Source organism: Podarcis erhardii (genome assembly GCF_964252035.2).
Source record: "Podarcis erhardii genome assembly, chromosome: 14".
Classification (NCBI taxonomy): Eukaryota; Metazoa; Chordata; class Lepidosauria; order Squamata; family Lacertidae; genus Podarcis; species Podarcis erhardii.
Genome location: NC_138503.1, coordinates 31,213,645 through 31,233,001, shown reverse-complemented (window position 1 = coordinate 31,233,001; position 19,357 = coordinate 31,213,645). Strand labels below are relative to the sequence as shown.

Genomic DNA, 19,357 nt, shown 5'->3' with positions numbered 1-19,357 from the left:
TCGGGACACTTCCAACTCTACAATTCTATGATTTTGCGATTCTATATTTTATTTTATTTCATCAGGTAGGAAAATACTCAGCTCAGTCCTTATAACATTCCTTATAATTTACTCCAGGGAACAAAGTTGCTTTTTTCCAGCCTTGTACCACCATTCATGAACTGGATTGAGCCAAGCCTTCTCCAGTTAAGGAATCAGCTTGTTTTTGCCTGCTGGAGGGCATCTCTCTTACTCTTGCTACAAAATGCACCATGGATGGATAGGGGCCTTTTCCTGGGCTTGGGCTTGTCCATCAGCAGCAGCAACAACTTTATGTGGCCACTTAACTCTTCCCTGGTATTTAAGGCAAACTCCCCCTCTGCCATAAAAAAACCCCTGATCCTGTGTCCATGGGTCTAGCTGCAGTCTTTTTTCTTTCTCTTTTACCCTCCACACACAATTGCTTCTTTTGCATGTAATTCTAAGCCATAGTTTGGTTAGCCTGATTAAGGTCTGTTTGAGCAGCCAAACCTCACACAGCAGGCTTAAGCATGGTTTTCTTTCTGGCAACAAAGCCACAATATGAAGGCATGCTTTGTAGTTGGGCTTGTGAACTACAGGGCTTGCTTGAACAATGGTTTGGTGTCACATCTAAATCCAGTAGTGTTGCTTAACTGTTGTTTGGTCATCCCACCCCAAATGTTCACCAAGCTGCAGTGGCAAGACCAGCTGAGGAAAAAACCCCAAACATGGGGGGGGGGGGAGGAGGGAGAACAAGCCAGGTAGCACAAGCCAGGTAGCTGGTTTGCTTATCTGTGAACAAACCATGGTTAAAACAAACCATGACTTAGAATAATGTGTGAATGCAGCCACTGTAACATCCTTATTGTGTCATTTTCTCCATTTGTCCTCCTTTTTAATGGCATCTTCTAAATAAGGCAAAAGAGAAGACTTTTTTAAAGGGCAGGTAAGAGAGTTTGTAGATTTGGTGTGTCACACATTCAACTGGACATCCCTGCCATGCTCAGACTAAATTCTCATTGCAAAAGCAATGTCCCAGGCAATCTGAGCCACCCTCCCTGCCAATCCCACACCTTCCCACAAACAAAGCATGTAGGTAGGTGGCCAGGATGCACAAATGCAAAATCACAAGACATGCTGCACTCCCCTGCCCAGTGCCTTCACTCCCCAAATGCCCAGAGAGAGAGAGAGACATGGCAGAACCAGGTTGGGAATCTGCCCTTTCTCACCCAGCTTTGTGATGCCGATCTCCTGCAGGTCCTCCCAAGTGATGTCAGTGATGAAGTCAATGTTCTCATAACCATTTTCCACCAGGACCTTGTAATACTGTGCCAGCCCAATCATGGAGAGCCAGAGAGCCAGGTTAGCCTGGGGGGGACAGAGGACAAAGTATGTAAATAGCACTCCCTGAATCACATCGTAACTGAAACCACCAGAGCTCTGAAATCAAACCTTGGTGCAGTTTGTTTTCTCCCAGAATCCATGGGTTGTTTCCACAGTAACAGTTCGGTCTTTGGGCTGCCATGCTTTGGAATCTGTTTTATCGAGTATCCAAGGTACCTTGTTACCAGATCATTGCCAGCCTGTCTATTGAAGCTCTATTGTGCCATTTTGAGGATTATGCACCTTTAATTAAACATTTTCTTATTGCAGCTTCCACCCTTTTTATTGCTTTCTGAAGAACAGGATGGCAGGTTTAATAATTCACAATAAAGTCCCTCTTAAATAGCTGTATTAATTGCCCCTTATTGTCAGTTTTTATTTCTGCAAATGGAGGCCTTAGTAGTGGCTTCCTCCAGTGATTAAAGATTGATTGATTGAATGAATGAATTTTATTATTACAGTCACAGACCAGTTCCAGTTGTGATTAAAGATTCTTTCCCCAGTGCTTCCTCACCATGGGAACAAGAACATGTATAACATTCAGGGTAACCCAGAAGATAATTTATTAGTAACATTACATTACACTGAACTGGGGAAAAAGGCAGAAACTATAAACGGGAAGCTTTTAATTAATGTTTCAAGGTTCTTTCCTGATTTCTGCTTCAACCTTGTAGCTGGATCCTAACTATGAGGAAAGAAACTGCTGGATAATAATACAGTGCTATATTAAGTGATGTATGGGACCAGAATTTTAATTTTGGTTCCAGCTGATTGCAGAAAAGCAGTGCCTTAGCAGCACTTAAGAGAGGCTGAGTGCAGAAGCAAACATGGGGACCCAAAAGTGGCAGGAGACACCCTGGAATTTCTCTTGGTTGGTGTAGGCTGGGAGTTGCCACCTCAGGGTAATGAGCCTGAGATGGTGACCACTCTGTGTGCAAGAAAGAAAAAGCTTACTGGCTTGTACTCTGGAAGCCACTCAGGGATATTTAGGCTGTTGATCTCTGAAGCGATCTTCTTCCTATGTCCTGGTTTCGTGACCCCAATGGCAGTCAGGTCCTACAACAAACAGAAGAGCCACTTCTTACTAGGTGCCGCAAAAGCAGCAAGCAGAACCCCCCAAAAGGGATCAGTGGGAACCGCGAAGAATCACTCATCAAGGCAGGAGGGTCACTGGCAAAGCCTTGAGGGTTCCTTTGAACCTGACCAAGTTGTCCACTCACCCAGCTAGGTAAACATGGCTCGTGGACTGAAGGCAAAGACCAAAAGCAAAGTTAACATCATAATTGCGTACAGAATGTGGCAGTGTCTCCTCCCTCCTAAGACAAGTGTTCTGGGTGCCAGCCAACAGGAGGCTCATTTTGGCTGCCCCCACCCACAGTCTTCCCCCAGTTTTCCATTTAACATAAAAGAGAGAGTGTTGCTGGAAAGGAACTAAAACTTGATAGAAGAGATTCTGTAGGCCTGCTGTGTAAGGCACATTTGCAAGAACAAGCAACCAGGGAAGAAATCCAAGATTGTTTCACCGTGCAACTGATACTTCTTATATTTTAAAATATATTACCATCTAAACCAGCCTTCCCCCAACCTGGTGCACTCCAGATGTTTTGGGCACGCTAGTTGGGGCTGTTGTTGTGCAGAAAAAGCTGGAGGGCACCAGGTTGAGAGAAGGCTGATTGAATGCACAGCATATGTTACGTTGCTTAATATCCATTGCCAGGCAACATATAGAAGACAAAATTACTTGGCAGGGATGCATTGCACACCTGTAAAATTAGCCAGCTCCTAACACCAGAGCTTTGTGTGAAAGAGAGCCTGCCATTGCACCGTGTGGCAAACTCAGATCCCTCCCACCTCCCTCTTTGCCAGCCCTCACCTCTGGCGTCATCCGGCTGATGGTAGGGATGTCATACCCAGCATTGATGAAGTTGGAGGCATAAAGCTGCAGCTGGAACTTGTATAGCCACTGGTAGACAGCCTCTGAGCTCTGGCAGCAGGGAGATGAGCAATTATTCACGGCTATTTTTAATCCACTTGCAAATTTCCTACCCTGAACCCTTGAAAAAGGGGGGCTAGATGCTTAAATGAACCAATGCAGCACTGGTGGGTGCTGGTGTGTCCACCAATTAACCAATGGTGCTTGCAAAGGTCTCAATAAATTTCCCCTCATAAATCCGCAGTACACAGAAGAATATTTGCTCTTCCTGCTTGCTTCCTGTTTCGCGCTGGGCCAGCCCCACAGCAGCCATTTTGTGGCGTGTCCCGCCCCTGTGGCAGCCATTTTGTGACTGGTGCCTGCGGCTCTTTATCAAAATTCCACTGGCCCAGAAAATCTGGCGACCCCTGAAATAAACAGGGCCATTCTCTTTCTTTATATATACAAGAAGTCGCGCCACCAGCTCCCTGTGTGTAGCGCGTTGCAATTTCTGTGATTCGGAGTTTTACAAGCACAGGTGTGTGTGTTTGCGAGCCGTGGGCCCTTGTGCTGGTAAAACCCAAACCAATGAATTCAAATTACTGGACAAGAGTCCCTAGAAAGCCTGGACTGCTCTTTTCCTCAAAACTATTGCTAGGAAGTGTCCCAGCTACTTTCCCACATGCCTGCGCTATTCCATCAATACCACAACTCCAGCCCCCAGCAGTGAGTTTCTCAGACTTGCCTTCCCTTCTGACATGGGCTCCACTTTCTTTGGCTGCTCGCTGTAAGGCTGCCCTGGGTAGGATGAGGTGCCCAAACTATGCGTCCGAGAAGAACCTGGAACAAAAGCAGGCAGGGAGGCGGTGGATTAGCATTACGGAGAGGCCCGCTGGGACCCTTCACACAAAGGCCAGCAGCAAAGTGCAAGGACGCCAGGTTGCCCACCACATTTCAGATCTTGGGAGAGCAGTGGGCCTCATCAAGAGCCCCTGGTTTGTCAACCTCTGAGCAACATTTGAAAGTGGCTCCCAGCTGCATCTCTCTCTCTCTCTGCCATAAGAATGCCAGACAGGACATTTATTGCCCTTGAGCTCCCATGAAAGCAAACGGCAAGCTTGGTGTCCAGCTGTCCATGCATCAAGTATCACGGACGGGGGCATCTTTCAGCCTCGGGGCCCTGTGGGAGAGGCAAAAGTGGGTGCAGCAACAAATGTGTGTTTTCATTTTGTGCAGTAGACTGCATTCCTGCCATGCAAAAGTCAAGAGGCTTCTATCTATATCTACGCAAACACAGGCACCTCCCTATCAGAAAGGATGACATCAGAAGAGCCTGTTGGATCAGGCCAATGGGGGTCCAGCATGCTGTTCTCACCTTTGCCAACCAGGTGCCTATGGGAAACTTGGAGGCATAATGGCACAAATGGCTTAGCGGAAGGGAGCCTGATTTGCACGTAGAAAACCCCCTGCCTTAAAGCACAGTGAGCTGCTGGCAGCCAGTGTCGCCAACGCTGAGCTGGATGCACCAATGGCCTGAGGCAGTAAAAGACCGCTTCCTGCATTCCTTAAAGGACCACACCTCAGTGCCAGAGTGCCTGCTTTGAGTGCAGAAGGTCCAGGTTAAATCCCCGGCATCTCCAGGTAGGACTGGGGAAAGCCTCCCTGCCTGAAATGCTGGAGAACCCCTGCCAGTCAGTGCAGGCAATACTAAGCTAGATGGGCCAAAGGTCTGACTCTGTATAGAGGCAGCTTCCCACAACCCTATGACATGTCCCATCCAGGCAAACGGAGCAGGGAGAGGGAAGGGTTTGGCCTGGGGAGTGAGGACAGGAATGATCCTGTGGAGAATTCGGAGGGCCAGGCAGGGAGTCCAGGGGGTGGGGGCAGTGGGGGGCGCACTGAGGTTTCTCACCTTTGACCTAAAGAGAAAGAGGGAGCCCCAGAAATTCTGAGCTGGAAACAAAAGGCTAAGTCACTGTCCCAGAAGCAGAGGCCAGGCACCTGCATCCCCACAGCGGGGCAGGGGTGGAACCAGTCCAAGATGGCAGCCAAGGTGACCTTGAAGCTCCCCAGCGAGGAATCGGCGCTCTCTTTCAGCCAGCAGGCATGCAGCCCATCCATCTGGATCAAGGGGGCAAAAGGCACCCCAAGCCTCCAAGAGAGATCTTTGGCTAGACAGGTAGGCGGCCTGGGTCTCTTGGCGGGTGCTAGCCCTGACGACCCCCACCCCAAAAATAAAAAGACAGACTCTACTCCAGAAACTGCATCTTCCCTTTCAGAGTGCACAGAAACTCCTGGCCGATAATAAGCAACCCTTTCTCATGGTGGATAACCTCCCTGGAGCCACACCTTGAGCTCAGCGGACTGCTGAATCTCCACACTTGAGTGGCAGAGCGAGGCTGAGGAGAAACTTATTCCACTTTGGAAAAATCAACCTGAAAATGCGACACACACACACAGACAAACACACTCCCGGGATGCAACCGTCTCGGCATTCCCACCTGAGTCCTGCCTGAAAAGGGACATGTGCAACATCACCCTTGAGAAGCAGGCAGAGCTAAAAGGGGGGGAAACCGCCATCTGCCCATGTCCGCGTTCCCCAACTGGGAACATAGTCACACTTCTGAAGGCGCACTGCCACCAAGCCGGATTCACCGTGCCAACAAGGGAACAGGAACCATCGTTCTCAGGGGTGGGGTGGCGGTCCGCCGAGACCCACCTCCTGGTGACTTGTGCCTGGGGGACCTAGCAGAGACCTCTAGGAAGCAGGGTCCTCATCGGTATTTCAAAAAGGCTGGGATGTCTGAAGCTCAGAGCCCCATCAAAATAGAAAACAGATACATGGGTTGTTGGTTTTTTCGAAGGGGGGTGCAGGCAAAGGCAGACCAGCCAGCGATAAACAGCAATCGGGGACCAGATTGCTCCTTCGCTGGAGGTTGGAGGACAGCCAGGAAGCCAGATTGTGGGGTGGGGGGCTCTTTCTGGGACACAGGCACCACCAACCCCCCTACCAACCTCACCCTGGCAGCAGCACCCCACCCCACCCCAATTTCCCCCTACTAACCAAAGCAAGCGAAGGCATGGCAGCAGCAGAGAGGAAGGGTCATGTTTAGCTCGGAAGGTTCCCCTGCAGCTCTTCAAGGAAATAAGGGGGGGGACCCAAAAAGGCTCCGGCGGATGAGCTGTGAGCATCCACGCACCTGCAGGCGTCTCCAGTGCTTTGGCAGGCCCATCACCCACGCCGGATTCTTGCACAGACGCCTTCTGGGAAAGGACGGTTGCCAGAAGCTGAGGAATGGCAGGCGGGGGGGGGGGTGAGAAAAACACACACTCTGTTAAAAAAGAAAGAGACTGCAAATAGGGTCCTGGAAGGCAGGGGGGAACTGGCAGCCCCTCACCCCCCACCCCAAAACATCTAAGACTCTGTTGGCAAAGCTACTCATTAGGGTACAAGAAGGAAAACAGGTGGCACAATGGCACGGCTGCTTGGCATGCGTGCCTTGCAGCACAAATTTTAAAAGAGGCTTCCGGTATCTAGAAAAAAGAACGGCTTGGGGGGCAGGGGGGGCAGTGCAAGGAAGTCTCTCTCTCTCTCTCCCCCCTCCCTCCTCCTCCTCCTGGCCCACTTTTTCCAGGGAATGGAATGAGCCCCTGGTCAACTTGCCAAGTAGTCAGAAGAGGTGCACAAATGTGGGCTGCGGGCACCAGGGGGCAGCAGAGGACGTGCAAAGCTGCCAATGGTATCTAAAGCTATTTTCACCAACCTGGTGCCCACCCCCCTCCCAAATGTTTTGAACTACAGCTCCCATCAACCGCAGCCAGCAAGGCTGTATTCCAAATCCTCTGGAAGGCTGCCCAACTCAACCTGCAAGGGTGAAAGCTTTCTTGGGACGTAGCTGAGGTTGTTTTTGGAAGCCAGGGTGGTGTAGTGGTTCGGAGTGAAGGACTAGGACCTGGCAGACCTGGGTTCGAATCCCGGCTCAGCCGTGAAGCTCAATGGGCGTGACCAATCACTGTCCTTCAGCGTACCCTACATCACAGGGTTGTTGTGAGGATTAAATGAGGAGGGGGAGAACCTCTTGAACTTCTTGGAGAAAAAAAGTGGGATATAAATGCGAATAATAATAATAATTTTAACTGCTGGGATTCAAAGAAGCCAGGATGTGGGGTTTTTTTGTTTTTGTTTTGGGAAGGGGAGATAATCCTTGGATCTCAGACTCTCTTGATGAAGATAACATCACTCTGAACATGCTTCGAGGAACATGAGCCTTTTAGAGAATCATAGAATCAAAAGAGCTGGAAGGGACCCTGCAGTTCATCTAGCCCAACCCCCTGCAATGCAGAGACAACATAGGTAAGCTCACCTTGACGCCTTCCGAGCCCGGGTGGAGGGGGGCGTGGCCTCCGCTGCCTGTGCTTTGGCCACTCCCTGAACTCCGCCCACTGGCCACGCTTCCCGTGCTGCCCACACTGCTGCGGTCGCCACCTAGCCAACAGGGAGGGGAGAGGTGGTTAAAGGCCCAGAGGGGCGGCGAGAAAAAAGATATTGAGCCTGACTTGACTCTGCAGCATGTTAAGCACTTGCCTGGTAGCCAGGGGTGACCACCGGGACCACCGCATACAAGGGAACTGTGAGCCAGCTAGAGGAAGGAGCCCCAAGCAGAGAAGCCAAGCAGGCTCCTTGAGGAGAAAAAGGTGTGGTATAGATGCAAGAAATAAATAAAACTTGGGGTGGAGGGACCAGGTATCATGGCAGACACAGCTGTTGCCAGTGATATCTCATTCTCCCCCCACAGGAACACAAGAAGCTGCTTCACTCTAAGCCAATTTGTTGGCCCATTAGTTCAATACTGTCCACACTGGCTGGCAGCCGCTCTCCGGGGTGTCAGGCAGGGGACGTTCCCAGCCCTTCCTGGGGATGCCACTGGGAATTGAACTGGGGTCCTTCTGCAAGCAAAGCAGGCGCTCTTCCACTGAGCTGCAGCCATTCCCAGGAGCTTAGAAAGCTGCTGTCTCATGATTATGACCACTGGGTCATCTAGCACAGTATTGTCTACACTGGCTGGCAGCAGCTCTCCAGGATTTCAGCCAGGATTTTGCTGGGGATCGAACCTGGGACCTTCTGCATTGCAATGCAGGTGTCCTGCCACTGAACCCCAGCTCCAGAGTGCTGGACCAGATGGGTTTCTGGCCTGATCCATCAGCGCTTTTCATGATGCTCTTACCTGCGTAGGGTTTGCGAAGCACCCAGATCTCTTCTGGTGGAGCTGGTGTGCCAGCGCCTGGCGATGGGGACAAGTGGGACGGGCTGGCGTCAGACCCTCGGGAACCTTCTGGGCCAAAGACCACAGGAAAGAGAGCGAGAACATAAAGCAAGTCAGCAGAATCCCATGAAGTTGCGTGTGACCCAGAGAGGAGGGGGCACAAATGGCGGCAGCTGCCCCCACAACCAACCTCCATATCTCCAGGGTTTGGGAGGTGGTCAGCCTGCCAGAAGCTGCCCCTCCCTCCGCGGGGGCACCAATTATTGCCCAGCGCTCAAGAGAGTTATTCTCAGCCATTGCAACCCTCCCACCCTGCCCATCCCCAGCACAGACTAAGGTCCAGAAAAAGAGCCTGCAGGATCAGGTCAGCGGCCCATCTAGCCCAGCATCCTGTTCTCACAGTGGCCAATCAGGTCACCGTGGGAAACAGGATTCGAATGCCAGAGCCCTCTCCTTTCCTGTGGTTCCCAGCAACTGGCAATCAGAAGCATTGCTGCCTCCCAAGTGTCAAGGCAGAGCACAGCCATCCTGGCCAGCAGCCCTCAACAGCCTTACCCCTCCACAAATTTGTCCAAACCTCTTTTAAACCCATCTGAATTGGGGGCCATGCCTGCCTCCAGTGGGAGCGAGTTCCACAGTCGCTTTCTGAGCTTCAAGGGCATGGAGGTGGCAGTGGCTGCCTGTCCCTTATATTTTGCCCTTAGCATCTCATACTCAAGAATAATAATAATAAAAATATTTATACCCCGCCCTTCCCAGTTCAAAAACCGGGCTCAGGGCGGTAAATAACAAATTTAAACACTTAATTATAAAAGCAGCATAAAATACAGTATAAAAACATGAATAACAATAAAATTCAAAAATCAATACTCAAGAGACACAGGGATCTATTGTAGGGGCAAGGGGGTAAGGAAAGTGATTTATTGATATCTATCTATCTTTCTATCTATCTATCTGGGATGCGGGTGGCGCTGTGGGTTAAACCACAGAGCCTAGGACTTGCCGATCAGAAGGTCGGTGGTTCAAATCCTTGCGAAAGGGTGAGCTCCTATTGCTCGGTCCCTGCTCCTGCCTACCTAGAAGTTCAAAAGCACGTCAAAGTGCAAGTAGATAAATAGGTACCACTCCGGCGGGAAGGTAAACGGCGTTTCCGTGCGCTGCTCTGGTTCGCCAGAAGCGGCTTAATCATGCTGGCCACATGACCTGGAAGCTGTACACCGGCTCCCTCGGCCAATAAAGTGAGATGAGTGCTGCAACCCCAGAGTCGGTCACGACTGGACCTAATGGTCAGGGGTCCCTTTACCTTTACATCTATCTATCTATCTATCTATCTATCTCCCAAAGCAGCTTACAAACCGCAGCCAGAGCCAGCACTGTTTCCAAACACCAGTTGCTGAAAATCAGAAATGCATGAGAGTGGGGTGGAAGAGTTCCTGCTGCTCTCGGGTCCTGCTTGTGGGCTTCCATTGGGGTCACCTGGCCGGCCGCTGTGAAAACAGGAGCCTGGGCTAGAATGGGCCACTGGCCTGATCCAGCACTGCAGGGCTCCTCTGCTGGCCCAAATAAACCACCATGCAGGCAAATCCTGTGTGCATCTCCATTTGTGTTCTCTGGCCACACGGATGGGGCTCGAAAGTGCTAAAGCCCCGCTGCCCTGAAGAGTCCCTAGCTTGGCTCAGCAAACAAGAACAAAACTTTTCTGGTCCACCCGTTTATCGGACAGGGATGTTTGTCCCCCTTGTGAAAAAGAGCCACACGCTGGGGAGGAGGGGGGCTGATGGGAGGGGGAGAGGAGGAGGGGGGAGATGGGATGCAGCAGTGCTAAAACAAACACTAAAATGGTTCTCAACAGGGGAAAGGGAAGCATTTGCACTCTGGGGCTCACACCTCACTCAAGTCATGCTACACCTCACATTGCAACCCATGTCTGCCTGTAACACAAGCCACACCTTTGCAGATCTTCATTGCACCCCCAAGCACCCTGCTTTTCTGAGTCTAGGGTTCCTACCTTTGTTCTTGCAAAATACAGGAGAGGGCAGGGTGGGGCAGTTGGGGGACATTTGTGTGTGGGTTTTTTTTTTAATCTGGTGCTAAAGTGACTTCAAAGCAATCCATTGCAATTTATTGCAGCCAAACAGGATGGCCCTTCTGCAATTCGACACACACACACACACACACACACACACACACACACACGAATTTGTAAATCTGTCTGTGCTTGGCTACCCAGAGCTTAAACACATGCCATTTCATACTTCCCTTCAAACAAAAGCATTTGTAGAGGATCCCTAACTTGGCACACAGAGAGGAAGTCAGAGAGGAAAGACCTGAAATGCAGGAGAGAACTGCATCAATACAGGACTTAGCACTTGACATTGAATTACAGGGCAATCCTGTATTATAATGGGCCTTGATGGCAACCCTACACTTTCTACCTGATCCTGGGGCTCTCAAGCTGATTTGAACTACAACTCCCATCAGTCCCAGCCATCATAGCCCTGGGATGTTGGCAGGGGCGCCGACTTATAAAAAATATTGGGGGGGCCCAAGACCTCCAAACCGCTGCTGCTGGGGGAACGAAAGAGGCGAGCCCCGGGCTGCCCCGACCTTAAGTGAACCTGTGAGGGCCCGCCCTTTGCGGCAGCCGATTGGCTGCCGCCGTGGGCGGTGAATATTAATGAGCTAGGGGGAATCCCTGCTTCTCACGGGCTGACGCCAGCCCCGCGAGATTGTTGATGGGTCAAGAGCCCGCAACCCCACCCCCTCTCTAGATCGGGAGTGGCTTTGTTTTAACTCATTACTGAATGTATTTTAAAAGGTAACTATCGTCAAACAAGGAAAATAAAAAATACCAACATAGTTTTGTGATTTCACAAAGCATAATATAACTAATAATTTTCTTAAATTATTGGGGGGGCAGAGCCCCCCCAAACGAATTTTTGAGGGGGCTCGGGCCCCCTCAGGCCCCATGGAGTCGGCGCCTATGGATGTTGGAGCTGATGGGAGTTGCGGTCCAGAACATCTGAAGGACTCCCAAGTTGCCCAAAGCTGCTCCAGCCGTTCTGCTTTTGCCGATTCTTACTCTCCTCTGAAACGACTTCCCTCCTTCTGCACCTTAGACCTGAAACACACACTCACTCACTCCCTCTCTCTCTCTCATACACACACACACACACACACACACACACACACACACACACACACCCCACCTTGGACTTCCATCTGCTTTCATAAGTGGCAACATATCAGGGTGTTGGGACTAGATAGGTGAGTTTTGGGTCTCTTCCAGCTCTCCAGTTCTATGATTCTATGAACAAGGGAAGCTTCTTGCAGGCAGATTTTGCCAAGGAGTATAATAAAGAAGCCTCCTTTGGGAAAGGAAGATTTTTTTCCAAAATACATTCAGGAGTGCCAGGTTTTCATTCCTTCGTCTTGTCCTCAGCTTTCATCATTCACAAAATACTGCCCCCGCCCCCAAAATTGCACAATCTAATTTGCAGAAGAGAGAGAGAGAGTGTGTAATATTGATTATTTATAGGAATCGGGGGGCAATGAGGGCATTTATCATCATCATTGCTCCTCTGGGTAGCTACCGGCTGCTGGCTCTCCTCTTCCAGAACCCCCCTGGGGAAAACACTGCAATGATGATGATAGGCCAGGGATCTGGTTGTGTGTGTGTATGTGTGAGGGTTTCATATCCACCAAACCACCCAAAATTTCAAGCCAAGAATTCTCTTTGGAGAGCTTTCACCTTGGCCAAAAATTTAAGACTGTAAGTTGCTTGGGGCAGAGACCTCTCTTTTTCATTTACTTTGCTTGGCAAGCCCGTCTTTGCACCGTGATATTACCAGGCGTTGCACTTAATTTACATTTCATACTTCCACTATTACATTTAAATATCATAACTAATGTCTCTCTTCTTTGCAACATTTCATATATTTCTCCTTACAAAACTTCTTGCAGTCCTACTAGCGTAATTTGTTTATATGTGCCCCTTTCAAACCTCGGCTCCTCAGTAAGCTCCTTATGCAGCCGCACTAGTTTCTTTCGATGCCTGACCCACATCCTTGGCCACATGCACACATAGAGAGCAGAACCTGGATGAGGATGGGGGGAATGAGAGGAATGCAGGAACCCCCCTGGGAGCAACGCAAAAACATGACAAAAACACAAATCAGAAGCAAACGAAGCGATGCAGGACAGACTACCTGGGACGGTGCCAGGCCCTTCCACAGCGCCGTGGGGGAGCCGGCGGTAGCCAAAGGAACTGAAAAGAGGCTGGTGGGGGTTTGGTGGAGGTGGAGGCAGGAAATGGACCTGATGATGGGAGGAAGAGGTGATGGAGGAGGAGGAGGAGGAGGAGAAGCAGGAATGGCCATTAGGCACCGAGGCCCCTCCAGCCGGGAGGGAGATTGCTTGAAACTGCCCAGGGTAAGGCCCAGCGTCCCACGGACCTGGCAATAGAAACAACAAGAGGCAAACCGTGAAATGGGTCCTGCAGACCTGGAGAAGGAGGAAGGTGATTTTTAAGCTGCCTATCAAAGTTAGAAGATAGGGAGTCAGACCCATCTGGCTTCATACTGTCAGCACTGACTGGCAGTAGCTCTCTGGGGTTTGGGGCAGGAGACTTTCCCCAACCTTTTCCTGTGTGGCTGCTTTCCACTGAGTCAGACTACTGATCCACCTAGCTCAGTGTTGCGTACACGGGCTGGCAGTGGCTCTCTGGGGGTTCGGATGGGGCTCTCTCCCAGTCTTACCTAGAGACGCCAGGGATGGAACCCAAGACCTTATACATGCTACTGCCTTTCCCGTTAGGAATGTAGGAAGCTGCCTTAGACCAAAGGTCTAGCTTGGTATATCGAGCTCAGTAGTGTCGACACTGACTGGCAGCAGCTCTCCAGGGCTTCAGGCAGGGGACATTCCCATCCCAACCTTTCTGTATGCAATGCAGATATTCGTCTACTGAGCCAGCCTGTGATCCTATGGAAGCCACATCTGCACTTCCTGCCGCCACCTCCGCCAGCTGCAAAGAGTCATAATTGTTAAGATTTGAAGGGACCCAAAGTCAGCTAGTCTAGTCCAACCCATTGCAATGCAGGAATCATAGCTGAAGAGAGCCATGGAAATTGGGTGGGCCTCAGCAGGAGGAGCTCGAGGGTCCTGCGTATGCTACTACCTCCCTGGCATTCCCAAAGAACAGCCATTCAGGGTGCAAAATCGGAATTGCCTCCGCTCCGAACTTCCCCTTACTGATTTGCTTTATGGCAATGAACAGAAAACTCCGGGGTCTCCATCTGCAAAGGGCCTCACACCTCAAGAATGAGGCAGGTCAGGTAGAAAGTGATAGGACAAAAATAGCCCACACAGGGAGGAAGTCTTGCCTGTTCGTTTGCTGATCGCTTCGACGAGGGTGGAAGGGAAGTAGCCCACACGGTCATTGCCGGTCCGGTTGTCATGGATGCAGCCTTTCCACCGGCCGTCGGCGTGCTGCTCCAGGACCTGGGAAATTGGGAGGGTAGTGGGGGGTTAGTAGAGAAGTGGGGACCAAGTAATGGGCCACCTTCAAAATGGGTTGCTCCAGGGCCTTGACAACAGGTTGGCCATGGGAGCTAGAAGATGCCACCCAGCCTGGGATGTTTCAAGGCCTCGAGACGGCCTCCAAGCCCCAGCCCCCTAACTCAAAAAGTCTTCCCTACTAACCCCAGTGTCCTAACTGCAGTTCCTCAGTAGTGTGGCAGGGGGAGCTGGTCCACGTAGAAACTGGCCTATGGTAAGATTTGCATTCCTTGCTCCGCCCTTTTTGTCTCTGGCCACACCCACCCATCATGTGCCCCCCTCCCCCAAGACAGCCCGGATTGCAATGTGGCCCCCAGGCTGCCAAAAAGCTTTTCCATCCCTGACACAAATCCTCTGAATGAGGGGGAAACCAGGGTAGGACCCTCCAGGTGTTTCGTAATAGGACTGGGGAGAGATCTGGGTTCTAATTCACACCCTGGGCTGGTTAACCTTGAGCCAATCACTATAGAATCAGAGTTGGAAGGGACCACAAGGGTCACCTAGTCCAACTCGCTGCAATGCAGGAATCTTCTGCCCATGATGCTGAGATTAGATGTCTCATGCTTTACCGACTGAGCTATTTCAGGTCCCATCAGCACCGGCCAAAGATCAGGGATGAGAGGAGATGGGATCCAGCAACATCCAGAGGATGCCACATCTCAACCAGGCCTCGTCTTTGGCCCAGAACAGACCCCCTTTGCATGGTGCACTGCCAAGGCTGGATGAAGAGCTTTTTCCAAAAACTCTAATGCTTAGATTACTGCGGTCCACAAGCAGATGGCTGGCTTGAGGCACTTCAGGCAATGCAGGTGGCTAATCCTAAATACAGCTACAATAGCAGCAGGTGCTCTAACTGGCAAAGCTATGGATGTTGATCCGACACTTTCACACTCTTTGGCTATCCTATATATAGGAACGGGGCTGGTTCCTCAAGCTGAAAGCATTTCTGCAATCTCTCACTTTGCCAGGTGGGTGGAACCCTCTGCTACCTTGTCTTTGGGCTCCTCCTGCACCTAAGTGATGGGGGAGGCATCTCCTGAGATGTGTCTAGGACCAGTGAAACACCCCCCACTGGGCAGACAGGGATGCTCCCAGTATCCAAGGGCACCTGGGGAAGGCATGTCAGAGAGAGGCTCTGCCCAACATGGAGAGGGAGGTGGGACTCCTAGGATATCCTACGTGTAGTACAATCGCATCTTGAGTAGGGGCTATGTTCCAGTGATGGTGCGCATACATAAAAACGCCTATATTTGAACTTGCATGAGCATCCTTATCTTCCACAGCCGATGCACCAACCTGGCTTTACCCTCTCATTCTCCAGCAACCAGCAAGGTAGAGAGCGTCAAAACTCTCCACCTGGATTACTGGACAAGCCTTGCTCAGGGTGCAAGCTCTGGGGGCAGTCTTGCGGGGCTGCCCAAATTCCCACAAGTTCTTGCAAGAACACCCCTGAGCAGGGCTTGCCTGTGAAACAAGGTGAAGAGCTTAAAAGCTCTTTTTGCGTGCATTTAATTGGCCAGCTTTCAACCACACAAGGTGTGGGGTTTTTTTAAGCCAAGCAGTGCCGGCAGGTTTCAAATCGCTGTAGGCAATTGGAAGATCCAAGAAATGTGTTGGTCAATGGAACCACCGGGCTAAGCTGGCCCCAAGGTTGGACTTGCACAAGTTAATTGTGCATATGACGCAGTCGTACCATGTAGGAACGGAGTCTTCTGCAGGCTGAAAGCATTCCTGCAATTGCTTGCTACACCTAGTGAGCAGAGTCTTCTGTTCCCTTCCTTTTGGCTCCTCTTGGACACAGGTGACAAGGGAGGCATCTCTGCCTCCTGAGATGTGGCCATGTCTGGTGCAACATCCCCCTTTGGGCAGGCAAGGACACTCCCAGTGTCCAATGGTGCTGGGGTGAGCATGTGACAGAGAGGAAGACAGAACTCCTGGCTCCCCTTGCAGAGATGGAGACAAGGGAAGCCCCTGCCCCCTTCTCAGATCCTCGCTAGCTGCTTCCCGCATTCCCGACAGAGGCCCCCACATCTGGCTGGAGTCCTCCTCTGGGTCCTCAACTTATCTTCCATTCCTGACTTGGTCAGCCCAGTGTTAGAATATTCTGTTCCACCTTAAGAGGGACAGGCATGACTGTTGTGTGTCACATGCCTGTTTACACTCCAGCACAGCTTGCTGGGAACTTCCGTTTGCGTATAGCTTTTGCTTATGCTGCTTGCTTGGACACGAAGGGGAGAAGACATGTTTTTCCTCTTGTCCTGATGTACACTGAATAAACTGCTTGTAAATATGCTTTACACAGCCACTCCCTGCCACTTCTGTTGTGTGTTTACTCTACTGAGTTGCATGCCCAGCTTCTGAAGCTCTGGGTCGCAGATTCATGCTGCACCAAGGACTGGAGTTTGGCCGGCACGTCGGCCGGTGGGCTGGAGCCAGCTGGGGGCTTGCCAATTGCCCCCGATTCCTTAGCAGCATCCCAACACCCAGGACAACAGGCAAACTCACTGTGATGATGTCCCCGGCTTTGACGTTGAGGCTGGTCAGGTCGTAGTTGTTGCAGTAATCTTTCACGGCCCTGACCTGCAGGGCGGCGGAAGCATCTAGGCAGAGACAAAGGTGAAGGAGGAGGAGGAGGAGGCGGTTGCATGCCTTCTAGGGAAAGAGACGCAGGGGCTCAAGGCTACAGGGAAGCAGGGAAGCAGGGCTTTTCCACCCAGGGACCCTTCCTCTGAACCCTTGGCGGGGTAGCAGAGGTTGTGCGTTGGTGGCAGATGGGTACTCTGTACATGCTTAAAGGCACAGCTTTACTTGACCAAGGAGTGGGGCAAATCTTGGTGATTTTCAGTAAAAGGCAGTGTGGTGTAGTGGTAAGAGTTGTAGTTTAAGACCTGGGAGACCGGGGTTCTCCCTCAGCCATGGAACTTGCTGAGTGACCACAGGATAGTCAACCAGCCAGACCTACTTCACAGGGTTGTTGTGCAACTAAGAATGTAGAGCCATGGATGCTTCTTGGAGCTCCTCGGAGGAAAGGTGGCATATAAATGTAATAACGAACAATAAATAAATGGAAGAGGAAGGATTTGCAGCTTCCCATTGTTTAGCAACAGGAAAACCAAGCTATTTATTCCACCTAAGTAAACTGATGACCCAGGAGAGGTTGTTTGTGTGAAAGGATTGTGAGCTTTGGTTCTGAAAGCAAAGCCCTGCACTCAGAACATGCTCGGAGGCACCTCACTCTTTAATGCTATAGCTGTAGATCTTTTGCACCTGGCTCCAGGTGGTAGATGTTTGTGTTCTAGCAAAACAACGAAGCGGACCTTGCAAGCCTGACATCTGCCTGGCCGAAGACATTTGGGGAAACCGAGGCAGAGAAATCCAACTGGCAACCTCTTCTGACTAGGGCAGGAAGAAGGCGCCAATTCCCATTCTGCCCTGCACCTGTCATGCACAACACTGTTTCATTCTCCTACAATTCACCTTTTGCCCCAAACTACATTGTTCATCCTGTTGTTTCAAAATCACATAACTTGTGTAATTATGTAAGTTACATTTTTATTCCACCCTGTTCATTTCAATGCAAAGGAATGCAAATTGGTGATGGTGGTGGGGTGTGCGTGTGTATAATCTGAGGACTAAAATCAACAACAGCAGATGCCAACTATATTTGCTGGGTTAACTTATGTTCCAGACATGGGACAATTAAGTAAACATGGGCAATCTGGGCTCCCATTTCTGTTTTCGTCGGAATTCTGCGGCATCCCTTCTCCTGCCCTGTGTTAATTAAGATGGGAGTGTGTAATTGGCTAAGAATTCTTCCAGAGAAGCCTCCCTAAAATGAGGTGTTGCACAGGTATCGCCCTCCAGCTCCCAGCATTTAGGAATATTCAAAGAAGAGACTCACCTGGGAACGGCCAAATTTGGGGCGAGTTTCTCTCCCTGCTCTACAGATTAAGCCCACTTGGAAAACGAACAGTTTGCCCATTGCAAACCAGTTCCTGAAACCTACGTTTATAAACTGGGAGATTCCCAATTCTGAGGTAACTACAGAGCTAGTGAAAGGGGCTGGAAATAAGGCCCCACAAACCCGCTAGGTGGCGTCTGACAACCTGGATTTCCTTCGTTCTCTTTGAAGCGAAATGGGTATAAACAATCAACACAGGTGGCTGTTGTGATGATGACTGGGAGAGAATGCCTACAACGTGATTTTAGGACTTTAGAGAAAGCACCTACATTAGCTTAAAAACACACTAGAGGGAGATAGAGCGCCGTGGCATTGCCATTCCTCTTATATTTGGCGTTTATCATTTTCTGACTGTTGAAAGGGCCTCACATGCACAACCCCAAAGCTGCGTGCTCCAAAGTGAAGGAAAGAGAACGCCTTAAGGTCTGTCAGAGAGATCCTCCTTGTGATAGGAAAGACAGCGACATAAGACAAGGCCTTCTCAGTGCCTGCCCCCCTCTCCTTGTGGAACTCCCCACGCCCCACCAGAATGAGATATGACAAACCTCCACATTAGCTGTATTTATTTGTTGAGGCCTTTGTAGCCTGATTATCCTGATGCTGATTAGGGTTTAAGGTTCCGTGTTCCTGTTTTTATATAAAGGATGTATGATTTCATTCCAGTTTTTTATTTTAAATTTAATATCACAGTTTAATTTAATACTACACCTGAAGACAGCCCTGTATAGGGACGTTTATTGCTTGATGTTTTACTGTGCTTTTAATATTTTGTTGGAAGCCACCCAGAGTGGCAGGGAAAACCCAGTCAGAAGGGCAGCATATAAATTATATAAATAATAATAATAATAATAATAATAATAATAATAATAATATGCAGCAGCTGTGTTATAAACAGCATGATGCTCTGATCCAGAGGAAATGCTGGGTCTAAGAGACTATGAAATTAATCACTTAAGCGTGTTAGATCCCACGTAGGCCTGCTGAAATTAACATGAAACACAGCTAATGGAGGCCCATTAACCTCAGTGGGCCTAATGGCCTAGCATAAAATGAGTTGGGTACAATCCAGTTCAATAAAAGAGCTGTACAACAACAGCCCTGCCAGGGAGGCCAGCTGTGTCATCTCCCATTCTGCAGGCTACATTTTTGTGAGTGGAGAGGGCAGAACACCTCCACTTGTGTGTGGCCAACTTTAGACTGACGGTAGAGTCGGAAGGGGCTCAGAGGGTCATCTAGTCCAACCCCCTGCGATGCAGGCATCGCAGCCGAAATCCCTCACAG

The 19,357-nt window shown here is 50.2% G+C and overlaps 1 protein-coding gene across 5 annotated transcripts in view; it reads right to left on the bottom strand.

Moving 5' to 3' along the window:
- CASKIN1 (CASK interacting protein 1) overlaps positions 1–19,357 on the bottom strand; it is a 114,361-nt gene that overhangs the window by 10,298 nt on the left and 84,706 nt on the right. For 2 of the 5 annotated variants that reach the window (XM_081840618.1, XM_081840622.1), the window contains 10 exons: positions 16,621–16,715; positions 13,941–14,058; positions 12,768–13,013; positions 8,521–8,628; positions 7,660–7,781; positions 6,496–6,583; positions 4,041–4,135; positions 3,257–3,367; positions 2,338–2,439; positions 1,230–1,368 (listed from right to left, as the gene is read on the bottom strand). In XM_081840618.1, coding sequence (XP_081696744.1) covers positions 1,230–1,368; positions 2,338–2,439; positions 3,257–3,367; positions 4,041–4,135; positions 6,496–6,583; positions 7,660–7,781; positions 8,521–8,628; positions 12,768–13,013; positions 13,941–14,058; positions 16,621–16,715 — 1,224 coding nt within the window. The remainder of the gene's footprint in view (positions 1–1,229; positions 1,369–2,337; positions 2,440–3,256; positions 3,368–4,040; positions 4,136–6,495; positions 6,584–7,659; positions 7,782–8,520; positions 8,629–12,767; positions 13,014–13,940; positions 14,059–16,620; positions 16,716–19,357) is intronic. The other 3 variants (XM_081840619.1, XM_081840620.1, XM_081840621.1) reach the window with 3 other exon arrangements.